The 24,278-nt window shown below is 39.4% G+C and overlaps 1 protein-coding gene across 1 annotated transcript in view; it reads left to right on the forward strand.

Moving 5' to 3' along the window:
• Positions 1-21,210, forward strand: part of Wdr43 (WD repeat domain 43) — a 52,794-nt gene extending 31,584 nt beyond the window's left edge. Inside the window, exons 11-18 of the mRNA XM_070025299.1 lie at positions 110-241; positions 5,430-5,516; positions 6,787-6,818; positions 8,579-8,642; positions 12,113-12,226; positions 12,817-12,886; positions 19,467-19,516; positions 19,618-21,210. Of these exons, the coding sequence (XP_069881400.1) occupies positions 110-241; positions 5,430-5,516; positions 6,787-6,818; positions 8,579-8,642; positions 12,113-12,226; positions 12,817-12,886; positions 19,467-19,516; positions 19,618-19,809 (741 nt within the window). The 3' untranslated portion in view covers positions 19,810-21,210. The remainder of the gene's footprint in view (positions 1-109; positions 242-5,429; positions 5,517-6,786; positions 6,819-8,578; positions 8,643-12,112; positions 12,227-12,816; positions 12,887-19,466; positions 19,517-19,617) is intronic.
• The last annotated feature ends 3,068 nt before the right edge of the window (positions 21,211-24,278 follow it).

Here is a 24,278-nt window from a genome sequence, read left to right on the forward strand (position 1 = left end):
ATATTGTTGTACTGAGATTGGATTGGACTGAGCTAACAGGAGCATATTTCTGCTTGTTAGGTTGAGGCCTGGTCTGGTTAAACCTTACCAAATCATTTCTGTTGTATAGGTTAGCATTGAAGAACGCCTGGGAGCAATGGATATAGATAAAAAAGAAAGTAAAGAGGACCTTCTGCAGACGAATAGCTTTCCAGTTCTTCTCACACAGGGTTTAGAGAGCAATGATTTCGAAATGCTAAATGTAAGTATTATAGACACCTTTTCACTGAAAAAGATGGTTATTTTCTCTTAGGAGCACATTCTCAGAGTGATAATCTTGTTATGTGACAGTTTTTAACAATGCTTTTGAGCTTGGTCAAATTTATTTATCACTTGGTGGCATTATACAGACAGTCACTAACCTACCATGGGATTGTGTTGAGTCTTTTCAACCTGGAATGCATTTTCTCATAGAAATACTGTTCTGAATTTTGTTAGGTTCTAAAGTGTAGCTGAACTATAACACTCAGCATTCTAGATCACAATTTATATTTTTTTCTGTAGGAAAATGCGTTCCTGAGTTTTTACTCTGGATTCCAGAAACTTATTTCCCCCTGGCCGTGAGAGGGGCCGGTGAGGTGGAACCTTGGCAATGGGTAGGAGGTTTGAGGGGGAATTCAGGAGGGTTGGGGGTGTGTTGTAAAATACTTAGAGGTAAAGCTACCAGAAACTGTGTAAAGACAACTATTTATAATTTCTGTGTATGTTAGTGGCTGTTTGTGTGAAGTTACTCAAAGTAGTCCTTCAATTTCAAAGTTTAGAAAATTTATGTGTGCAAGCAATTGTAATTAAGCAGTGTTCAAGCAAATTACTTTCATTAAGTGCTTACTTAAATGACAACAATGTTACACTTCGTTGAATCTGTAACTTACAAAGTATAGTGTCTTGTTTTTTTTTGTCTTAGTGGAATATCTAATGTTTGCATAATTTGGCCAAAAGAAAGGAAACCAACAGATCTTTCAGCCACAGATTACTTCCAAAGTAGGTTGTGAATGTAGATGTTTTAGAAGGTAGATTTTTTAATTTATTGTGGGAAAGAAACCTAGGCAAAATGTCTCCTAAGTTATGATATCTTAAAAATGATTAAATATTTCATCCAGAGAGAGAGAGAGAGAGAGAGAGAGAGAGAGAGAGAGAGAGAGAGAGAGGAGACACACACACACACACACACACACACACACACACACACACACACACACACACACACACACACACACACACACACACACACACACACACACACACACACACACACACACACACACACACCTCTAACCCTATCCAACTAAAAAACAACTACTGTTCATTACATTGCTATACAAGTTAATATCAATTACGTGAAATACCAAATATCATTGGTTATTACATTTCCTTACAATTATAGGCTTTTATTTTTTATTTCTACTAAACAGGATCCCCCTAAAAATCCACATTGTACTTGGTTGATTGGCTTCTTTAGTCTTTTGTAATTGGTTTTTTTAAGAAAGCTAGATTTTTTTGCCCAGTCTAGCATCTTTTGTTTTAGATTTTGCCTACTACATGTTTGTGATATCATTTAATCTGCTACTGTGCTCATCGTGGTTTCTATACATATGGTAATTAGGTCTAGGAACATGAAGACATTATTGAAGGTACAGTGAAGGGCTTTTACAACAGCCTCTTTTTTATTCAGCCATATTCTTGTGATACTTTACCTAGCGATTACATATTTACCCATTTTACACTCGGAAAAAGAAAGAGCCAAGTAAAACCAATCCAGTTTTCTCCACAGAAGTAACCTGCAGACTTAAGGATACATGATAGATGGTAAGAAGAGTACAGGAAGTGAGCAGAGACAAGAATACAACAAGGGAGGTAAAAATACCTGTCCCAGAAAGCTGAACAGGAAAATTTATGGCTATATGAAGGCAGAAATACAGCCCAGAGAAATAATTTATAGCTTAAGGCAAACAGAAACCTAGTGCTTTGTGTGTAATTGATAGCATCCATGAGATAAATGCTTTAAAATAAAATATTTTGCAGAAGTTCCCACGTAGAGTTAATAGTACCAAAAAGCATTTGGGTAAATGTAAAATTGATGACAATACCACAACATTGAAAATTTTAACAGTTGAGAGACTAAACAGAGACTTAGGGAAATAAAGATTATCCCTGGGGATATATTAGAATTTTCAGTGTTGTTACAGTTAGGAAGTCTCTCCTAACTAATGTGTTTAACCTATTAAAAGTTAATTAAAATAGCCAGTGTCCGCTACTTTTTAGAAATTGACAAAGGCATCCTAAAATTTCTGTAGACAAAAGACATGTAATAACCAAAGCAACAAAAAAAATAATTGCCTTTGGAAGAATTATTCTGTATCATTTAAGATATAGTCAATATATTTGGATGTTAGTGAAAGAGAATGTGGCTTAAGAGACCAAAATAGAGCTCAGGAATAACCACAAATAACTGGGAAAGTTGCTGAATCTCAACGTCAGGCTTTCCTCGAAGATCAGTGCAAAATAGGTCATAGACCTAAATATAAGGTCTGAAAACTGAACTTGTAGAACAAAGTAAGCTCCCAAAACATATTTTATAAAAACAATGAAAATCTAAAGGAAAAAATAGGACATTGGACTCTTATTAGATGCTTAATGCTCTTGAAGAGTCACTTAGGTACTTCAGAGTGATAGTGTCTATAATCCCAGCACACTGGAGGCTGTGGTAGGAAGATTGTGAGTTCAAGGCCAACATAGGTTACATAGTAAGATCCTGTTTATAAAAACAAAAGATAACAGGCATGGAAAGACAAGCCGTACATTGGGAAAAAAAATTTTCAGATTAAGAGTTTTGTCTACAACATACTTAAGAAACACTCTCAATGATAAGAATCAAAAGAATAGTTTGATAACAAGTTTGAATAGATGCTTCCTAGAATTCAGATGGTTCATATTATGTAATCATGTGAGATGGTAAAGGCACTTTGGAAACCAGTTTCAGTTAAGTAGCAGTAAAGGATACAACAACTATATAATCTAGCCATTCTGCTTGAATTCCTATAGCTACTTTAATTCTAATAGCTAAACATCTTTTCTATATGAATGAATGGAAGGGACTCAATAGGTGAATTGATAGATTAATCATTTAGATGGAGAACTGGTTGCCTGTTATCCTAGCCACTCAAGAGACCGAGACCTGAGAATCTCCAACTAACTAGGAAACGTCTGGAACTAGAGACATGGCTCAATTGGTATAGTATCAGGTGGGGCAGAAAATAACTGAGTGAATACTCAGAGTTAAATCCCCAGTAACTGCACCCTCCATAAAAGAATTAAGAATGGATGAAGGGCTCATTACATGTTTCTCTTGTATAAAAATTCTGAAGATAAGTCTAGTGTTTGTCTGTTTTGTGGTGCTGGGGACCAAAGCTATGGTACACGCTAAGGGAATGAATGCTCTACCATCAATCTACATACCCACTCTCCAATTTTCAAACTTTTAGTAATAAACAGTGGGCAACAACAATTTTGAGTTTATATTTTATAGTCACTCTATTTTTAAGACAATATAGCTTGGTAGTTTGGATAAAAGTTGAAGATTTAAAAAAAAAACATGATGACTCTCAAAAAGTAATGTACAGAGCTTCTCAGTAGTTTCTCTAGATGAGTTTAGATGATTGGAACTTTATGAAAACTGATCTATAAAAAGGAAGTGAATTGAGGACTACTCATCAAGTACACTCTGAATACACTAATGTGAAAGTTGCAACATACTGTCCTAAGTATCTTAACTATGCTTAAATAACCAGCTTATTTTGCTATTTGTTTGCTTGTTTTTGTGGTATTGGGTTTTGAACCCAAGGCCCTTAGGCAAGTACTCTAGATGTTAATGTTACTGTTGAACTCTGCCTGGGTTCTGTCTCTGAGCTTTTGCGCTCAAGCTTTTGTGTTCAACCACTTTTAAGCCACAGCACCATTTCCAGGTTTTTGGTAGTTAGAGAAAAGAATCTCACAGGCTAGCTTGGAACTGTGATCCTCAAGTCTCAGCCTCCTGAGATGGCTACAGGTGTGAGGACACCAGGCCACTAAGGCCTGGCTTACAGGCAGCTTTGAAGCTTGTATTTTGGTTACTTGAAACTAAACAGTTTGGTTAATTGAAAACAACAGAGTTCATCCTTCAGCTCCTTTGTGATGTTTAAATGTTTTCTTTTGCATTAGAAACTTCATAAATATATAAATTCTGCTTGATGGTCTAGAGAAGGTTGATAAGGTTTTATAGGCTGATGGAATTCTGAAGTATGTTAGGAATTGATAAAATACATTACAAACCTGAATTTATGCCCTTGTGGTACCTTTAAGAGAAAAAGGGGAAGTCAGTGTCTCCCCCCAAATTTCTATGCAAAATCTTAGCCTCAAAAGAGGTAGGTCCCTGTCGTCTCCTCTTCTCACCCCCACCCCTCACCCATGCCCATCCTGGGGCTTGAACCCGGGTCCTGGGCACTATCCCTGCATTTTTTTGTTCAGGGCTAGAGTTCTACCACTAGAGCCACAGCCCCATTTCCAGTCTTTTTTGATAGTTAATTGGAAATGAGTCTTACGAACTTTTCCTGCCTGGGCTGGCTTAGAACTGCTATCCTCCTAGGTAGCAAGGAGACACTGGAGTCCACCTCAGAGAGTTGTTTTCTTTTTGCCAGTCTGGGGATTGAACTTGGGGCCTTGGCAGGGTCCCTGAGCTTCTTTTGCTCAAAGCTAGCACTCTACCACTTGAGTCATAGTGCCACTTCCAGCTTTTTCTGTTCATGTGGTACTGAGGAATCGAACCCTGGGCTTCATGCATGCAATGCAAGCGCTACTACTAAGCCACATTTCCAGCCCCAGAGTGATAAGCTTTGAGTGATAAAGCTAAGTAAGTGAGAGCACAAGGCCCTGAGTTCAGTCCCCAGTATCAGCATCATAGAAAGAAAAACTAGTGTGATGTTACTGTTTTATTCTCCCTATCCTTTCTGTTTTAGTGGTGGTACTGGGGCTTGTACTGAGCTCTTTGTACTTGCTAGGCAGGCACTCTGTCTATCACTAGAACTGAACCGATTTGTGAGCTGTGCTGCTCACTGTTGCAAAGATGACACCTAGATATAGTTCTGACTTTGGAAAATGGAGGGTAGAAAACATGTCTAAAATGATACTTACCTATAGTAAATGTCTTTTGTGTTTCTTAAAATTTGGTAAAAAATATTCTGTTAACTGAAAAACTGTACTTATGTGGATCTGCAAGACATAACATTCAGTTCTTCAAACTTCATTTACCAAATTCAGTGGGTAGTTTATTACCTTGGTTAGTTTTAGATACAGTTTTTTCTGTAGTATCCCTTGTTGATAAGTATGCTTATCTTGATTCTTTTATTTTCTCACAGAAAGTTCTTCAAACTAGGAATTTAAACCTTATAAAGAAGACTGTGTTAAGGATACCCTTGCATGCTGTTATTCCATTGTTGCAAGAGGTAATTACTGTTCTTTCTATCTTAAGATCCTCATATGAATTTTAGAGGGGAGTATGGACTTGTAATTTGTAAGGCAAATGCATGTCATTTAGAGTGAATGGCAGATGAAAAGGTGGGAAATACTTGACCCTTACACAGAGTCCCTTAGTTCTTTCTTTGGCTTTCTGGTTATGTCCTATAAGGTACTCTAAGCCAACATTGAAAAAAAAATTGTGCATTTGTTTTTTTTTGTATATAAGCCCCTAAGCTTTCTGCAGAAAATAGGGAATTGTGGAGAGGGCATGTAGATTTGTAATAGTCTAGCTTACCGTCCCTGTAAGAGTCCCTTTCATGATTTCTGACAGATGAGTGTCCTGTCTTTGCCTTGGTAGGTTTGTTTTACAGTATTAAGAAAGGGGTAGGTAGGTAGGTAGGTAGGTAGCAAGCAAGCAAGGTGGCAGCTAGTCCTAGAATGAGAGTTGTTGTTGTAGGGTATAGGCTAACATCTAGAGTTGCATGACTCCAGCTTGTCCAGATCTCAGCATCCAGAACCATTCGGGGTGTCAGATTAAATTACCTGGTGTGCATGTAAAATCCAAGGTATTTTGTAATCCTTGTTTACCTTACAGAAAACAATTTTCTTAGTTTCTTTTAAGAGTACAATAAATTCCACTGAAGCTTTAAAAGGGTGGGTACAAATTACTAAAAACTAACCTATAATGGTATACCTATAAAGGAAACAATACTTTGTAATCAGGACCCTTAGCTGAATTACATTTGTTTAACATGAAGTATTTCGGGGGGAATAGGGTTAGTATTAAGAGTATTAACCATTATTGGTATGGAAAAACAAGTTTTTGATTTTTTTTAAACATGTATCATACTAAAATCTCAGAATGTTCTTTCTTCAAGGCAAAATTGGGTTAAAATTGATTTTTCTATAGGTATTTAAAACTAATGAAAATTAACTTACCATAAAATTCCCCCTTTTTAAGAAGACAGTTCAGTGTTTTTTTGGGGGATGTTCATTGGTTGTACAGTTGTCATCTCAGATACTCCTTATCCATTAGTAATAATTACTGGCAGTCTCTATTTCTGTCTCCATGGGTTTGCTTATTCTGGACATTAGTTGGTATAAATCTTAGCTTTTTTGTGGAACTCAATTAGATGATTTTTTGTACGATGTGATTGTATATGGAGTGACTTTGTACTGCAGTCATTGTGTTCTGGGAGTTGATGGAGATAGCTCTCTTGGAAGTACTGCTCCTAATAGTGTTTTTCTCTTCCCTAGCTTACCAAGAGGTTGCAAGGACACCCTAATAGGTAAGATGTTTAGGTGACTGAATTTACTTGTTTTTGAGACAGGGTCTCATTTTATATACAAGCTTGCCTTGGACTCACTTTCTGGCTTAGGCACTGTCCCAGATGCTGAGGTTACAGACTTCAGGCAGGTCTGTGCTATGACTGTCAGCTAAAGTAAACTAGAAAGTAAAACTAGAGGTGATTGTTAAAACCAGCAGTGTCTAAAGTATTCAGCGTTATTCACATAATTTTATGTTGAATAATTCTTAATCATAAAGAATTTTACTGTAGCTTCGTTTTAAAAGTTCCCATGTAGAGCCAAGTGCCAGTGTCTCACACCTGTAATCCTAGCTGGCTGTAAACCTAGGAGGCTGGGATCTGAGGATCGTGGGTTAAAGTAGTGAAGTAGCTGTAAGTGAACCGTGATGTAGTGAGGGGACAACTATATAATGCTGCTACTTTGCGGATTTTCACCTGTCAGGGGTGGTCTCTGGAATATAACTCCTGCGATAGGTGAGGTATTGCTGTATTTCATTTATTTAATGAGCCAGTTTTATTAACAACTCAGTCTTTTTTCTTTTTTCTTTTTTCTTTTTTTTTTTTTTTTTTTGGGTCCGGTCGTGGGGCCTGAACTCTGGGCCTGGGCGCTGTCCCTCAGCTCTTCAGCTCAAGGCTAGCACTCTACCACTTGAGCCACAGCGCCACTTCCGGCTTTTTTCTTATGTGGTGCTGAGGAATCGAACCTAGGGCCTCGAGCATGCAAGGCAAGTGCTCTACCACTGAGCCACCTTCCCAGCCCCTCTTTTTTCTTTTTTTCTTTTTCTGGCCAGTCCTGGGGCTTGAATTCGGCCTGGGTGCTGACCCTGAGCTGCTTTTGTTGCTCAAGGCTAGCACTCTACCACTTGAACCACAGTGCTTCTACTGGCCTTTTCTGTTTATGTGGTATTGAGGAATCAAACCCAGGGCTTCATACATGTTAGGGAAGCACTCTACCACTAAACCACCTTCCCAGTCAGTATTCAGTCTTTTTATGAGGACTGCTCAGTGGCATAGCACTTAACCTATTATGTGTGAGGTCTTGGACTCAATGTGTCCCTATTATCCCTTCAGTTTTAGGTAAAACACTACAAATACTTGGTCTTTTTACTAGATACCCATTTCCATTTCCTGGGATACTTTGGTTTTTGAGACAGGTTCTGGAACTGTGCATGTGGCCTAGTCTTCCAAGTGCTCTTATTCAGGCTTCTGCAACTGAGCCATCTTTTTTATAATTTGATTAATTCTGTTAGCCTTATGGGCTCATAAAGGTAAAGAATTAATTAGGATTGGCTCCATACAATTTTGATACCACACAATTTTGGTCTCAATATTCTCTTTATGGTTGGTGTAATAGCTTTTGCTGTTTATTATTAATAGCAGGTAAATGCTGGCTTCAAATATGAACATAAGATTGAAAATCAGTTGAGCTCAATTGGGATAAGGATTACTGAACTAGCATTAGGTGTGAAGTTAATAGAGGTTTCATTCTTGAATTGTTTGAGGGAGAGACTTTTTTGTCCTGCTAGTTCACTACATGCCCTCACATCCTAAAAGATTAGTATTTTACAGATAGACTCAGAACTGAAATACACAGAAGTAATTTATTGTGGTCATCTTCAAAGAACACATTTTATAGATCTCACTTGCCCCGCTGGAGTTAAAACTTATTATAATGTTGTATTTTGTTGTATATGGTTTTGAAGTTAATGCATATTAGTTTACTTGGATTTCTTCTTTTCCAGTGCTGTGTTAATGGTTCAATGGCTGAAATGTGTGTTAACAGTTCATGCATCATACTTATCTACGGTACGTCTTCCTGAAGACCAGTAGTCATATAATGTACATGACTCATAACTCACCTCTTCTCCTTCATTCATTATATTCTTTTTAAAGACTTTTCACTAGGAATTGGCAAGCACCCTTTCATACTACCACTGTTGTGCAAAAATTAAGTAGGCCTCCCCTCCCCTCCCCTCCTCCCCCCCAACCCCCCGCTTCTGGATTTACAAGAAGAGTTGTATAGATTAACATAGTAGCCTTCAGGTAGTTTTGTTGTTTTTTCAAATTGTGAAAATACCGTACCAGAGGGGTTACAGTTACATGGGCAAGGTAATGAGTGGATCCATTTCAGGCAGTTTTTTTTTATATACATCATCTTTTCTGAAAGATTTTTATATTTTTTGGTCACACACACATTTATATATATTGTACAAGGGCTTTCATTGTGATAGTGCCATTGAGTGTATCAAATTGTTTCTGTACTCTATATCTTTACCTAGCTTTTAACCCCCCCCCCCCCCCCCCCCCAAGGTTGTGGAGTGTGCCTGAATTGTTCAGCTCAAGGCAAGCACTCTACCACTTTGAGCCTCAGTGCCAGTTCTGGTTTTCTGGTGGTAAATTGGAGATAAGAGTCTCATGTACCTTCCTGCCTGGGCTGGTTTTGAACCATGATCCTCAGATCTCAGCCTCCTGAGTAGCTGGGCGCCTGGCTCTTTTTTTTAACGACCTAGTGTTCTATCACTTGTACCACACCTCTATAATTTTGGCTTTTTTGGTGATTAATTGGAGATAAGACTCACTGCAATTTACTGCCTAGGCTAATTGTGATCCTCAGATCCCAGTTTTGTAAGTAGGATTATAGATGTAAGGAATAAGCTACCAGCACTGAGCTTTGGGTTGTTTTTTTTTTAAGACAGAATTTCATAGAGCCGATGCTGGTCTTGAACTCAGCTGTCTGAGTACTGGGGTTTAGCAAGGGTTTCTTATTTATTCCTGGCTATGATTTGGGGCATTTTGTCAGTGTATTACCTATGCCTTATGCTGGAAAATAAAATGAGATTTTTTTTTTTTTTGATTAGTACTTTATAGGAAAATTTCCTAAAAAATCAGCGGGTGTTTGAATAAACTTACTTGCCTTTTTTTTTTTTTTTTTTTTTTTTTTTTTAAATCGGTCATGGTGTTTGAACTCAGGGGTCTGGGTACTGTCCCTCAGCACTTCAGCTCAAGGCAAGTGCTCTACTACTTGAGCCACATTGCCAGTTTGGTTTTCTGGTGGTTAATTAGAGATGAGTCTCCACGGACATTCTTGCCCGGGCTAGCTTTGAACTGTGATCCTCAGATCTTAGCCTCCTGAGTAGCTAGGATTACAGGCATGAGCCACCAGCACCCAGCCCCTACTTAGTTTTTGAACTGTACATCTTAAACTGTTTTTTCTAACTCCTGGTTACTCTCCCTCTTTTATGCCATCTGACTTCTTTTGCTTCAGTGGTTTTAATGGGAAAGTGTATGGATAAGGTGCTTTTTGACCAGCAGTTTGTTCTTTGTGTGCCTGAGTAGAACTCTGCCAAATTGTCAGGAATGGGGATAGAGAAGCAACAGTTAGAATGGGTTGAGTCTCCCAGCTAGTAGTAGTCTTTAGAGATGAATTGACAATCAGCAAAAGGAAGCCAAAAGTTAACCATCTGAGCCAGGTGCCAGTGGTTCATATCTGTAATCCTAGCTACTTAGGAGGCTGAGGTCTGAGGATCATGGTTCAATACCAGCACAGGCCAGTGTGTGAAACTCTTAGCTCCAGTTAACCACCAAAAAAGCTGGAAGTGGACCTTTGCCTCAATGGGTAGAACACTAGACTTGAGCAAAAAAGTTAAGAGTGCCCTGGCCCTTAGTTCAACCCCAGCACCAGCACCCCTCCCCAAGACAAATGAACATCTTTCCTTAGGACTCTGGTTTGAGGGATGGGGTCACAGTTGTTTGGAAAGAAAGAAGGGGTCCAGAAGGTGTTACAGTGAAAGCTCTTCTGGAATTAACTTCTAAGGTGAAATTACTACAGTAGAAGTTGTGTAATGCTTAAGGCTATATGTAGAATAAAGAGGTCTTAGAGGTGTTGTACAGAGGAATTACAATTACAAGTCCCATGATGAGTATATTTCCTTTCATATGGTGTCTATACTTTGCTCGCTTTATTCCAGACCCTTCCTCTCATGAGTTGTATAGTTCACTTTCATCAATGTCCAGCAAGTTCCATTGCTGCACTTTTTCACTTTTTCCTTCAAATTCTATACCCTCTCCCAACCCTTCTGAAGATGTACAATTGAATATACCATACATGAGGTAAAGACAGAAGCATCAAAAATTAAAAACAAAACAAAAAAGGTCTCTTGTTTCCATGCCTTGAAGTTTATTTCTGTTTGTGGAGCCTTTATGTTTCTCTACTAAGAGTATCCTCTTTTGGTCACACTGTGCGTAGCTAGAATCCTATATAAATTGTCATATCCCAGTGTATTTTATATCTAATGTTTGCATATCAGAACACGTGCTGTTTGTCTCTCTGAGCTTGGCTTACCTCATTTACATGATTGTTATAGTTTCATCCATTTCCCTGCCAATGACATTTTTCTTTCTAATGGCTGTGTAAGATTCCATTGTGTATAGGTACCACATTTTTTGGATCCATGTATCTATTGTGAGGTATTTGGGCTGTTTCCTATCTTGGCTATTGTGAATAGTACGGCAATGAGCATGGATGTACAGGTGTAGATTTTTAGGGTAGATTCCCAGGTGTGAAATACCTCTGAGCTTTTTTTTTTTTTTTAATTATGAAAACACTGTAAAGAGGGGTTACAATTACACGGGCAAGATAATGAGTACATTTCTTATCAAGTATTGTAGCCTCCTCCTTTGTTTCCCCTTCCCATCCTTCCCACTCTCCCCCACCCGATCCTCCCTCCCCCTTAGCTTTTGATAGAAGTCTCTGCTTATGAATATTAACATTAAATGAAATGGTATTTTTTATTCAGATGTCAAATAGGAAGGAAAGTAAAGACTAAAAGGTAGAGAATATAGGATCTCTTTTCCTAAAGCTATACAGGGTCAGATAATAGATTTCCCTTAATTTCTTCATTGTCTCATAGGATGCATTAACAAAGGAAACTTAAAATGCTACGTGGGTCAACTTAGTCATCAATTGTCTGTTCTGTGCTCAGAATTTCAGGCAAAAGCTCCAAGGTCTTAAAATAATGATAGATAAAATCTGTTGTAATTGGAGACTAGGAAGCGAGAAAAGCCCCTTTTGCTGAAATAAGTGGTGAGGTTATTAAGTTGTTTTCCTTGCCAGGACAGTGAAGCCCTCTGTGAAAGTATATTATGGGGTGTTGTTGTGCTAGAAGTGGTCACTGCCTCAGAAATACTTGTGAGTGATGTATGTATGGAGGCTAGCAAACACATAGCATCTTGCTATGGAATATGTTACTCATATGAAATGGTCATTTTTTTCCTAGTTACCTGATCTCGTACACCAGCTGGGGACACTCTATCAGTTAATGGAAAGCAGAGTCAAAACTTTTCAGAAACTCTCTCATCTTCATGGCAAACTTATTCTGCTAATCACACAAGTGAGTTAAATCAGTTGTCTTGGGCTATAAAATGTTTGGAAGTAAGGAACGGAAAGCGGGAGGAATAAGGATAGTTTTCCTGAACATTGAGAACTGCCTTGATCAGTAAGAAATTGCTAAGTTAGAATCCTGTGTCTTAATTTTAGAATTCTAGAAATGTATGCTGGTCACCTTAGGTAGGTTTCAGTTTTTACAGATTTGTAAATCTTTTCTTGAATATGAGGGACACCCCTCCCCCCACGCCCTGGTCAGCCTTGCACTTGGATCCTACTATGTATGCCTCGTAGTAGCTGGGATGACAGGTGTGTACACATAGCACCAGCTTAACTGAAGTGGAGTCTTGGTCACTTTTACCTAGACTGGCCTCTTCTCAATCTGCCTCCAGTTAGCTAGGATTACAGGTGTGAATTACTGTAACCAGCCTTGAATTTTTTACTGTGCCTTTTTTCAACTCATACTCAAGCCATCTATTACAGCGGGGAGGGGAGGAGGATGTCAGGTCAGTAGATCTTTGCAGAAGTAGCCATGGTGGTGGTATGATACTTGGGATACAGTTTTATGCCCTGCTTCATAGTTCTGCTGTCTTTCAGGTTTCAGCATCAGAGAGAACAAAGAAAATGGCCTCTCCTGAACAGAAGGCAAAATTGGTGTATGAAGAAGGTAAAGGTGTAGGTTGGGAGGATAGGATCTAGAACTGGATGGTTTGTCATTTGTTTTCCTCCTAGTTTGTAAAAGTATCCATGTAAGATCTTGCTTTGGCACACTTCTAATAAAACATTCGCAACTGTTGCAGCAACATTAAAATGAGGAAAGAAAAGATGCAAATATGATATGGTAATGAAAAAAGCCTTAGGTATTGAAAAGATCAAATAGAACCCCAAACAGGAACTTTTATGTATCAGTAGACTTAAGAACAGGATGTGGCTATATCTGTTATATACATTTGGGAGTTTGAGGTTGGAAGATTGCTTCCTGAGGTTATCTATCCTAATAAAAAACTTAAGACCTTATTTGAAAATTGTAACAAAAGTTTGGAAGTAGTAGCTCAAGTGGTAGAGGAATTTTCCCTAGAACCTCAAAAACAAGAAACAGCAGGAAAAATCCCGAAGTGATACTTGGTTAATCTGTTAGGAAACTAATTGGCAAAATTCACTTAAAGCCAATAAGTATAAAGTCTGCTTAATCAGATCACCAGGTCCAGAGGTTGTTTTTTTTTTTTTTTTTTTGGGTCCAGTCGTGGGGCTGGACACTGTCCCTCAGCTCTTCAGCTCAAGGCTAGCGCTCTACCACTTGAGCCATAGCGCCACTTCCGGCTTTTTTCTTTTTGTTTATGTGGTGCTGAGGAATCGAACCCAGTGCTTCATGCATGCAAGGCAAGCCCTCTACCACTGAGCCACCTTCCCAGCCCAGGTCCAGAGGTTTTATAGATGGTTTTCTCAAGCCTTTAGGGAACAAATCAGATTTGTTGGGCTAGAGGCAAAGTTCAGTACTGAGTTTAACACCCAGTACCACCCCTAAATTTAATATTTTATGTGCAAACAAAGCATTTTTTAAAATGTTAACTGTAACCTTATTTAAGAGTTAACGTGAGACAGGCACAGGCAAGAAAAGAACATTTTGTGTTGGTTTGTAATGTGTTAAAAATCAAGTAACATTTGAGACTGTCTTCTAAGTATTAAGTCTATTATATGTGTTTAAATAAAATAACATGCCACTGCTGGACGTCGGTGGCTCATGCCTGTATTCCTAGCTACTCAGGAGGCTGAGATCTGAGGATCACAGTTCAAAGCCAGCCTAGGCAGGAAACTCTGACACCCTTATCTCCAAACCACCAGAAAACTGGAAGTGGTGCTGTGGCTCAAGTGGTAGAGCTCTAGCATTGAGCTGAAGAGCTGAGGGACAGCGCCCAGGCCCAGAGTTCAAGCCCCATGATAGACAAAAAACAAAAAACAATCCATTGCCAATTTGTTTATTTAATGGTTACTGCTTATTTAGCATCATGAAATCTAAATACTGTCTCATTAACAGCAAAACTAATAACGTGAATACTACAGTAGATTTTTATATATCTCAAATGACTTAAACGGAATTTTAAGATAATTTCTTTAATGTGTTAAAGGAAATTTTTATTAATCAAAGAAAAATATGCAGGGTTCATGGATGACTTTCTAGGGAGGAAAAAGGACTAATAAATACAAAAATATGGCCATTATAGGAAAATTCAAATTAAAAACATAGGCATACTTTGATGGTTTGGGCAGTTGAAAATAGACACTGCAAAGGACTTAAAGAAATGGGAACTCTTTGATGTAGGTGTGGTTGTCTTTTTTAAGAGCAACTTTATAATCATGGCTAAGGATTTCCCTAGCCTCTCATTTAGGGAGTGCTTGGAGCCATGGGCCACAGGATTGCATTCTTGGCCTTTTCTACGGTGTTCTCCTGTTTCAGAGGCCCTGCAGTCTTAAACTTACCACCTGGTCATTTGTGATAATGAGTTTTGTTCATACAGTTCAAGAAACAATATTGGTTAAAAACAAATTGGTAAAAATGAATACAGAAAAGCCTGGTGCTGGTGGCACACACCTATAATCTTAGCTACTCAAGAGGTTAAGATCTGAGGATTGTGGTTCAAAGCCAGTCCAGGCAGGAAAGTCCGTGAGACTCTCTATGTCCAATAAACCACCAGAAAACCAGAAGTGGTATATGGCTTAAGTGGTGGAGTGCTATCCTTGAGCTGAAGAGCTGAGGGACAGCCTCTAGGCCCTGATTGAACAACAACAACAACAAAAGGAATACAGAAGTCAATATAGAAAGCTATATGCAGCTGTGTTACTCAGTTAAAATTTCTTTTTCCAGGGGCTAGTTTTGGGGTTTGAACCCAGGGCCTGGAGCTTGCTAAGCAAACACTACCATTCGAATCATATCCCTAACTATAAAATACTTTTTTGTTTTGGAATATTTATTAGTTTTTATTAAAGTAACTTAATATGTAACAGGCTGCCATTGTAATCTGTAAATGAATTGTTTTTTTTTCTTTTTTTCTTTTGCTTAGTTGTAGGACTTGAACTCTGGGCCTGGGCGCTGTCCCTCAGCTTAAAGCTAGTGCTCTACCACTTGAACCACAGTGCCACACTTTGGGTTTTCCAAGCGATTTATTGGAGATAAGAAAGATAGTCTCACGGACTTTTGAGACTGGGCTGGCTTTGAACTGATCCTCAGATCTCAGCCTCCTGAGTAGCTAGGATTATAGGTATGAGCCACCGGTGCCCCCCTGAATTGTGTATTTTTAAATTTAAAACTTAGCTTTTAAATTTTATTTTATTTCGGTTTGTTTTTATTTATTTTATTTATTTATTTGTTGGGTGCTGGTACTGGGCCTAGAACTTTGAACTTGGTGCTCTCAGGGCTCTCCCCCTGGGTTTGTACTCTACCAGCTGTGAGCCATACCTTCTGGCTTTCTTCTGGGTTATTAGATATAAGAGTGTTTGGAACTTGTATGCTCTGAACTGTGTTCGTTAGTGCTCAGCCTCCTGAGTAGCTAGAATTCAGGCCATTGTCCCTTGGCTGGATTTTATCTATCTTACCTATTTTTGTCCTGGTCCTGTGTCTTGAACTCATGGCCTGAGTACTGTTTCTAAGCTTCTTTCGGCTCAAGGCTGGCACAGTACCACTTGAGCCATAGTACCACTTCTGGTTGTTTCTTTGTGGTTTAGTGGTGATCAGTCTTACAGACTTCGCTGCTAGGGCTGCCTACTAACCTACGTCCTCAGATCTCAGCCTCCTGATTAGCATTATATGTGTGAGCTACCAGCACTGGGCTTGGATTTTAATTTTTAATGAGACATAAGCTTCCCCTATATAAAGAAAAGCTTTTGAAGCCTTCAGTTTTTATAAGAATATAAAAAGACTTTGAGAACAAAAGGCAGGAGAATTTTGCCTTTAAAATGTGTCCAAGGAAAATTGTATAAATTTTTTCTGTTTTAGAGTTTATAAGATAAAAGCTTTGTGGGCAGCTGCTTCATTATTATCAAAGCAGTGTTGAAGGTGTTTTATTCCCTTAGTATGGCACTTCCTTTGAGTGAAGAGTGTGAGGTGGAGGTGGGTGAGTATGCCTCAGTATGTGTTAAAGTGAGTCACATGGTGTGTGCAACACAGCGTGATTGTTTCTGTGTGAATTGAGTGCAAATCAACAGCCTGGCTGAGTACCACACATGCGTATGCTTGAGCCTGAGTGAGTTACTTTTGAATTATTTTGAGTTTTGAGATTTTGCATATATTTCCCAGTTGGGTATTCCTAATTTCAAAATGAAAAAATCCCAAATGTTCTCAGATGGGAAGCTAATAAGATTTTCATGAATACGTACATGCCCTTGTACTGGGTATTAAACACTGTACAACAATATGTACGGTGAAAAACTAACCAGATTAATTGTATTCAGTATCTAGCTTACCATTTGCTCTTTCCCAGCTTTTCCTTAACATGTCTTCATGCATGCTGTTTTGTTTTTTGTTTTTTTTGAGCAGGTTCAGTCTTGTCTTTCCATAATGTTTGAATGTGGTTGGGTATCTCTAAAATTTCGCTTCTAGGACTTCATGTTTGATAGGTAACTTGATGAAGGAGATTGGCAGTTGTAGTTGATTTGGTAGATTTGCTTCTTTTTGGTGTCATTTAGTTTGTTCTATAAATGCTGTCATTCTTTTAAACTGGATGTGAGCTCTAAGAGTTGGTTAGACTTGAAGTCAAGTCAAACATTTTGTGGGACATATCAGTATAGGTGTGTTAATAGGCATCTCATCATCAGCCCCATTGGATTGGTTCTTGTGTTACTTTAGGATGGGTGACAGCCTTCTCTTTCTTTACTTCGCTTAGTGCTTAGACTGTAATCTCTCCGTGTTCCTTATGTTGGAGTGTTTTTCATATCATACCATTGAATACTGCCATCATTAGTACTGCTTCCATTTCTTCTATATTTAGTTTATAAGCTGGCATTTTTCTATGAAGTTTTGTCTATACAAAAAAAAAGCCATTCCAGAATGGCTTTTTGTTGTTGGTTGTGGGGCTTGAACTCTGGGCCTGAGTGCTGTCCCTCAGCTCTTCAGCTCAAGGCTAGTGCTCTACCACTTGAGCTACAGTGCTACTTCTGGTTTTCTGGTGGTTTATTGGAGATAAGAGTTTCACAGACTTTTCCTGCCCAGGCTGGCTTTGAACCACGATTCTCAGATCTCAGTCTCCTGAGTAACTAGGATTATAGGAATGAGCCATTGGCGCCTGGCTGGCTTAGTATTTTAAGATGAGATTTTACAAGGCTTTTGTACATGTTTGAGGTCAGTTATATATGTGTGTCTTAGGCAGGGGGAAGGAGAGAGAGAGGGAGAAGGAGGGAGAGGGAGAAAATATGAACTCAGATCTGGGTATTTTGACCCTTAGCATTTTTATGCAAGGCTAGTGTTCTATCACTTCAGCCACAGCTCCATTTATGGTGCATTTTTATTGTGTTTCCTACCCAGACTGGCTTAAAACTGCATCCTCAGATCTTAATCTCCCGAGGGGCTAGAATTACAGGCATGAGCCACTGGCACCGCCCTTCAGGGATAGCTTAAAGATAATAAATAAAAATTTCTGCATAGCAAAGTACATAGCTAGCAAGCTAAAAAAGAAAACTCATAGAATGGGAGAAGGTTTTTATTATCATCTGACAAGGACCTAATATTCAGAATATACTTAGAGCTCAAAAAACAAAAAATTAAACCCTCAAATAACAACCCAATTAATAAATGGGCTAATGACTTAAAGAGAGACTTCTCAGAAGAAGTGAAAATGTCTAATAGACACAAGAAGAAATGCTCAACATCCTTGCCATAAAGGGAATGCAAATCAAAACAAAACATCCCAGTTGGAATGGATGTTATTAAGAAAGCACATAATAACAAATGCTAGCAAGGATTCCGCCAAAGGGGAACACTAATACTCTCGGTAGGAATGTAAACTTGTTCCTTCACTCTGGAGGAAAGCAGTATGGAGATTCCTCAAAAAACTAAACATAGAATTACACTAGTACCCAGCAGTTCTACTCCTGAGCATTTATCTAGTAGGTCACAAACAAGGTTACAGTAAAAGCCACTAGCCACAACCATGTTCATTCAATGTAGCTACAGTATGGAGTCAGCCCAGATCCTCACTGGGGGGATGGATCAAGACAATGTGGTATGTATATATACACAATGGATTTTACTCCTCCATTAGAAAGAATGATCTTGTACCATAAATAAGGAACTGGGAAGATTTGAAAAAATTATATTAAATAAAGCAAGTCAGGCTCAGGGAAACAAAGGTTCCATCTTTTGTGGTAGCTAGAATCTGTGGTATGCAACTGGTTAAAAGTGAATTAACTGAAGTATAATAGACTATGAAGAGAGAGCTCTAATATATTAGAAGGACTAGGTCAAGTCCCTACACAACACCAGCAGAGATGGGGCAGAAAAATGTAGGGGGAGAGTGGAGGATGGGGGAGAATGGAGTCAATAATTTGTTCTATATAACACAAAATTAAGAAAAATAAGGGGGGGGTTTGAACAGCTAAGAATATTGAAAGGGGCAACACTAATCTGGTTACATAGTATTCATAAACTGCTTTGTTAAATGGCATCTCCTTTGTACAACTGCTTAAAGATAATAAAATTAATGTATTTTTCTACATAATCGGGCATAGTATGATCCCAGTATATATATGTGTGTATACACACATATACACGCATACACTCATACATACATACATACATACATACATACATACATACTAGTGTTACTGCCACTGTGCTTCCTGGGCAAGCACTCTACTACTTTAGCCATGCCATAGCTCCTTTTGTTTTAGCTGTTTTGGGGATGTGGTCTTGTGCTTTTGCCAGAGACAGCCTTAAACTGCAATCTGTCTGCATATGCCTTCTGTATAACTGAGATTACAGGTGTTTTTCATGGTGTCTGATTTATTTCTTGATAGTGGATCTTGCCAATTTGTTTTTGCCTAGGGTGGTGCCAAGCTTCAGTTGGTATCTGAGATTCAGTTGTGAGCCACCATGACTAATTTGTGTTTCATCTTGTGTGCACAGTAGCTCGGTATAAATACTATACTATTTCTGGAAGTAAACTCAACAATTTCTGGTGCTACTTTTGTTTTCAGGGATGTGATTTCTTCTTTGTTCAGGAAATTAAGTAAGACTGATTTTTCTCCTCCCCTTACAGAATCATCTGAAGAAGAGTCTGATGATGAAATTGCAGATAAGGATTCTGATGTGAGTAATTTGTTTCCTGGTTCATAAGTCTTTCTTTATATCCCCATTGGCTGCACAAATAAGCCCTTCACAATGCTTTCCTGTTTCGTTATTTCTATCAGGATGATTGGGATGAAGAGGAGGAGGAGGAGAAAGAAAGTGGGAAGGATGAGGAGGCAGATGAGGAGCATGAAGAGGAAGAAGAGGATGTTCAAGAAAAAGATGAAAATGGTGAGGACAGAGAGATGGCAAGTGAAAAAGAATTCAATGGAGAGTCTGACTTAGATCCAGAGAACGAAAGTGAAGAGGAGTAAAAATAGAGATGGCCATGAAGCTGTGAACCAGCTCAACCTTGCTCGCGCTGCCAACCCTCCTGGGGAGGGCTGCCTGTGCCAGGAGGCCAAAGACCACGCACGTTTCCGCCTTCACAGTGGTGATCCTGCCACCTTGCTGTCCTGAGTGCCCCGCATTCTAACTGTGTAAATAAGAGTGTTTCAGTCAATGTTAATAAACTTTACACAGTAAATAGACACATTTTCTGCAATGTACTGACATGATTGTCCGATACATGGTCTATTTTTATACTCTAATACCCTGGTATGGTTGGTTCTGTGAGGAATGGACTTGAGTGGAGACGGATGTCCTGTGGGGTTCACGGACTGGACGTGTGTGGCGGAGCCGGCACTCTTCTCAGGTTGGTGTCGTTCATCAAGTCCAGCTGTGAAGCAACACTAGTGAGCTTTCCAATTTGGCACATTTAGTTTATAACATTTTCATAAAATAGGAACTGAAAACTGAAAACTGGAGCAAAAATGATGGGATGAAAAAAATCCACCAGTGCCCCTAGCCTGTCTAGTAACTGGCAATCTGACCTGGGTCAGAGTCAGTATCTGGAGTGCTTCCCAAAAATAACCACTTATTTTTTAACTGTCATGTGAGATATTTTTTTAGACAAAATTTAAAAAAATTATGGTAATGAATGAACTGAAGATTTTGCCATATTAAGGGATTTCTTATTTGCAACTTGCCTGTAAGAATCATTAGTGTATAGATTTAAAGTGCTCATTACCTGCAACTTTTTAAAAAACTCAGTCACAGCTGCTTTTGAAGAGGTTCATTTTTATTTAAATTACTAATGGATCAAAGAACAATTGTTTATTTTTCTCTTTGGTTTTAGATATTAATGATAACCTTGTTGGAATTTTTTCCAAAGAAAATATTTTTATAATTCAGTAATTTAAAGTTTTTCATTTTCATTACCCACTCTTGGCAGTGTTAGGGTATCTGTTTATCTTTAAGATAATCTTACTTAAGACTTTATGTATGTATAATAAGTATTTTGGTGTGCTATGAAAGCTTTTTCAAATGATGAGTCATTTTCTTTGTTTTTAAAGAATGGGCTTAGTATTTTACATACTACTCACTAGGGAATATACAGATGGAAGCTCACCTCCAAGGAAGGGCTGGGCAGATGGATTTATTTTTCCCACCTGTGAATATGTAAAACCAAACCGTTATCTCCAAGGGACTTTGTAATGTAACATCAGTGGTAGAGCAGACTTCTGTGCTCACCTCCTAGAGCTGAGCCACAGAGCCTCCCGCGGAGCAGTGTGAGCTGGCTGCTGGTACAATGTACAGTTGTCTTTGTCTATATGGAACTGTTATGGCAAATTTAATACCATTCTCTTTGTAAAGTGAATAAATACACATCTCTATTCCTTGCTTGTCTGTGGTATCTGTAGACCAATACAACCACATACTTGGGCTTAGGGAAGTGAAGCCTTTTTAAAAAGTGGCTTTACTCCTTTAGCATTCATGGGTAAATGCTACATGAATGAACCAAGAACTTTGTCTTAATTTAGTGTTAGTTGTACCTGGTTTTGTGATGCAGCCTGCTTGGTTGGGCTGTGACTCTTCATGGTAAGATCTGCCCGGGAAGGCCCCTGTGTGAACAGGAGGCTGAGTCACATTCCCTAACCCTTGGTCCACTAAAGAGCAATAACTCCAGCAGTTTGCTAGTCATGGGTACTTTTTCTAGTTCTAATTTACACACAAGTTTTATGTATTTGTTGAGTTCAACTTTCTAGGCCTTTTTTTTTTTTTAATGAAGCTGGTTATTACTTCCCTCTTTTTTAAAAATCTCATTTCTTAACCATGATCAAGTGAATGATCACTGTATTTAGTTGTCATTGCTTTATCAAGTCAAGACTATTTGTCTTCACTGTGTGTATTAATTTAAAGGAGTGCATAAGTTAAGCTCTGTTGTCTATTTACAAGTAGATTCTGGTCTAAATGTTTTTGCAAAGATCTGAAACAGATGGTTGTGTTTGAGAAGGTTTAAATTCCTCCAGTAAAGACGAGCATATTGAGCATATGAATGTGTTTCGATGGAAGCAGAAGTCAGGGATTCAGGCTTGGGGCCTTGAAACCTTAATGCAGAGGGGTGTCTGAAGGTCAGAAATTCTATCTTGAGAGCAGAAGAGTCGGGGCACTGATTTGTGAAATGTTAAACTAATTCCTGGAAGCATAATTCCACATTTATGAATTCTACATTCATGCTATGGATGCTTAGCAAAAACATCTTGTCTTTGGTTAGTGTAAATGTTCTCAGGGTGTGGCCCCCCCAGGTTGGCACTGAGAGCTGGTGTCCAGAAGGATCCTTGGTCCTTGGACATGCTCATGTTCTCTAGCTCCGCTTGGCTTATGGAGTGAGGTTTGCTGCTTCTCGTGTGTGGAAGGCTGAGTGCAGCACTGGGGCCTCTAAGTTCTCTCTATGTCAGTTGCCTCTGTCATCCATTGTAAAGATGGTCACCCGCTAGTGTGCACTAGCAGTGCACTCACTGCTTCCGCAAAGCTGACATCCCAGGAAGATGTAAACAATGAGTGATTAGGCTTTTGTGTAGTGGGTACTGTGATATTTACTTGGGAGTTCAGGTAGGGATGTATAGGTGGCAGGCTTAACATGCAAATATAGACCAGGAGGCTGCTTGAGTCAGCTAAGTAGCTTTGTGGGAAAGAATTAGGTAGAGGAGGCAGCCCGAGCACAGGCCTGAGGCTTGCAGCGCATGTCTGACTGTGGGAGAGACAGTGAGAAATGATGCATTGAGAGATCAGATCAGGAGTGGGTGAGCAGTAGGGTTGCATAGCCCCTGTAGACCATTCATAGGCAAGGACTGATGGATTTGGCATTCCCTGTGGCAAAGTAAGGATGGCACCCGAGGTAAAACGTTTTGCAGTAATCCCTGGGAGTAAGGATAGTGTAACGAGTTAGGACTGTAGTGATGGAGTTGATTTTGGGGGTTTTAAAGTTAGACTTAATGTTTTAAAAGTTAGACTTAATGGGGCTCCACAGGTCAGGAAGCCTGTGCCCAGGACAGTGGGTGGTCTCCCCTCCCCCTGGCTGTGGCTTCACATGTGCCTGGTCTCAAGTCCTCCCTCACACTCGCAAGACACTGTGTTGGAATCTGCATCTCCTCAGGAATCACTTAAAGCTGCAGATAAGCGTCTGTTCTAGCATTTTAGGGGCTCTGGGCAGTACCCATATATAGGTCAGGAGCTAGCAGTCTGCTGTTGCCATAGATACAACTTAAAGCCGGTGAACTTACCAAGGGAGTGGTAGAAATGAGCCCAAGGCCTGGCCCCTTGGAAGAGGAGAAACCTGGGGGACACTATGGAGTGAGGTAGGAGTTGTTGACACTTCTCATTTCCTTGGGATTTGAATTTGTGATGTTCTTCAGCTGTGGGAACCTGCCTAGGCAGACAGGGTTTCCCCTTCCAGTTCAGTCCACAGGTGTCAAATTCAGTTTTCTTCAGTTGCAGTGGTCTCGGTTCTAATGAAATTGTATAGCATGTCACAAAATGGAACAATAGGCCACCACAGTAATGTGGACTAAAAGGCTTTAGTCAGTCTTAGGAAAATGGAGGAGAGCATGGGAGATCTCTAAGAGAGTGTATGTCTTGGTGTGTGTATTTACCATAGAAAAACACCTCTGTGGGAGCAGAATATGAATGTTGTTTGCTACATAGGAAAACCTCACACCTAGTTTTACAAATGGCAGAGGGGCTTGAACCAGAGTGTGGCACCACAGTAAGAAACGAATGGCATGGTCTTCATGCTGGTGCTGAGGACAGCTGTAGGCTGACCTTGGCTTCAGTATGGGCTGGGCTAGGGCCTTGTCACATTGACAAGTGGGACTCAGGTGGTGGGTCTCAGACTAGTTTGCTTGTGGCCACAGGTACCACAATAGGAAAATGGCACTTAAGGAACCAGAAATGGATTCAGCCACACTTTGGCCTTGTTAATTATGCTCAGTCTGTTGAAATCCCTAGCTTTTCATTGAGAGAAATATACATAACAATATTAGCATTTTATGTATTTTGGGGTGTGTGTTCTGTGTCGTCAATTGCACAGAGTCTCGGTAGATTGGTGCAGGAAGTGGAAGGTGGGCCGGCAGGAGAACCTTCAGTTTGGTGGGAAGAGACTAGATTCAGGGCCAGAGGCTGGAATACTTAGCCACACTGCAGTGTGGCAATGATCAGTCTATATAATTTCTTTCTTGAGTGTGACAGGAGGTAACGATGATGTCACATGGCTTAAGGATGCTGAAAACAAGCACAGTTTTAACTGTAGGGATCCTTTGAACATCAAAGTAAGACTTCTAAGGATATGTTCAGATCAATTAATTGTTAGACAGTTTCCCACTATGGGATGTGAGAGCGTGGTCTGAGTTCTAAAGGAAATTTGGCTGTCTCTGCATGTTAAATGCAGTCAGCCCTAAAGGTG

This window comes from Dipodomys merriami, unplaced genomic scaffold (genome assembly GCF_024711535.1).
Source record: "Dipodomys merriami isolate MVZ:Mamm:240054 unplaced genomic scaffold, mDipMer1.0.p SCAF_17, whole genome shotgun sequence".
Classification (NCBI taxonomy): Eukaryota; Metazoa; Chordata; class Mammalia; order Rodentia; family Heteromyidae; genus Dipodomys; species Dipodomys merriami.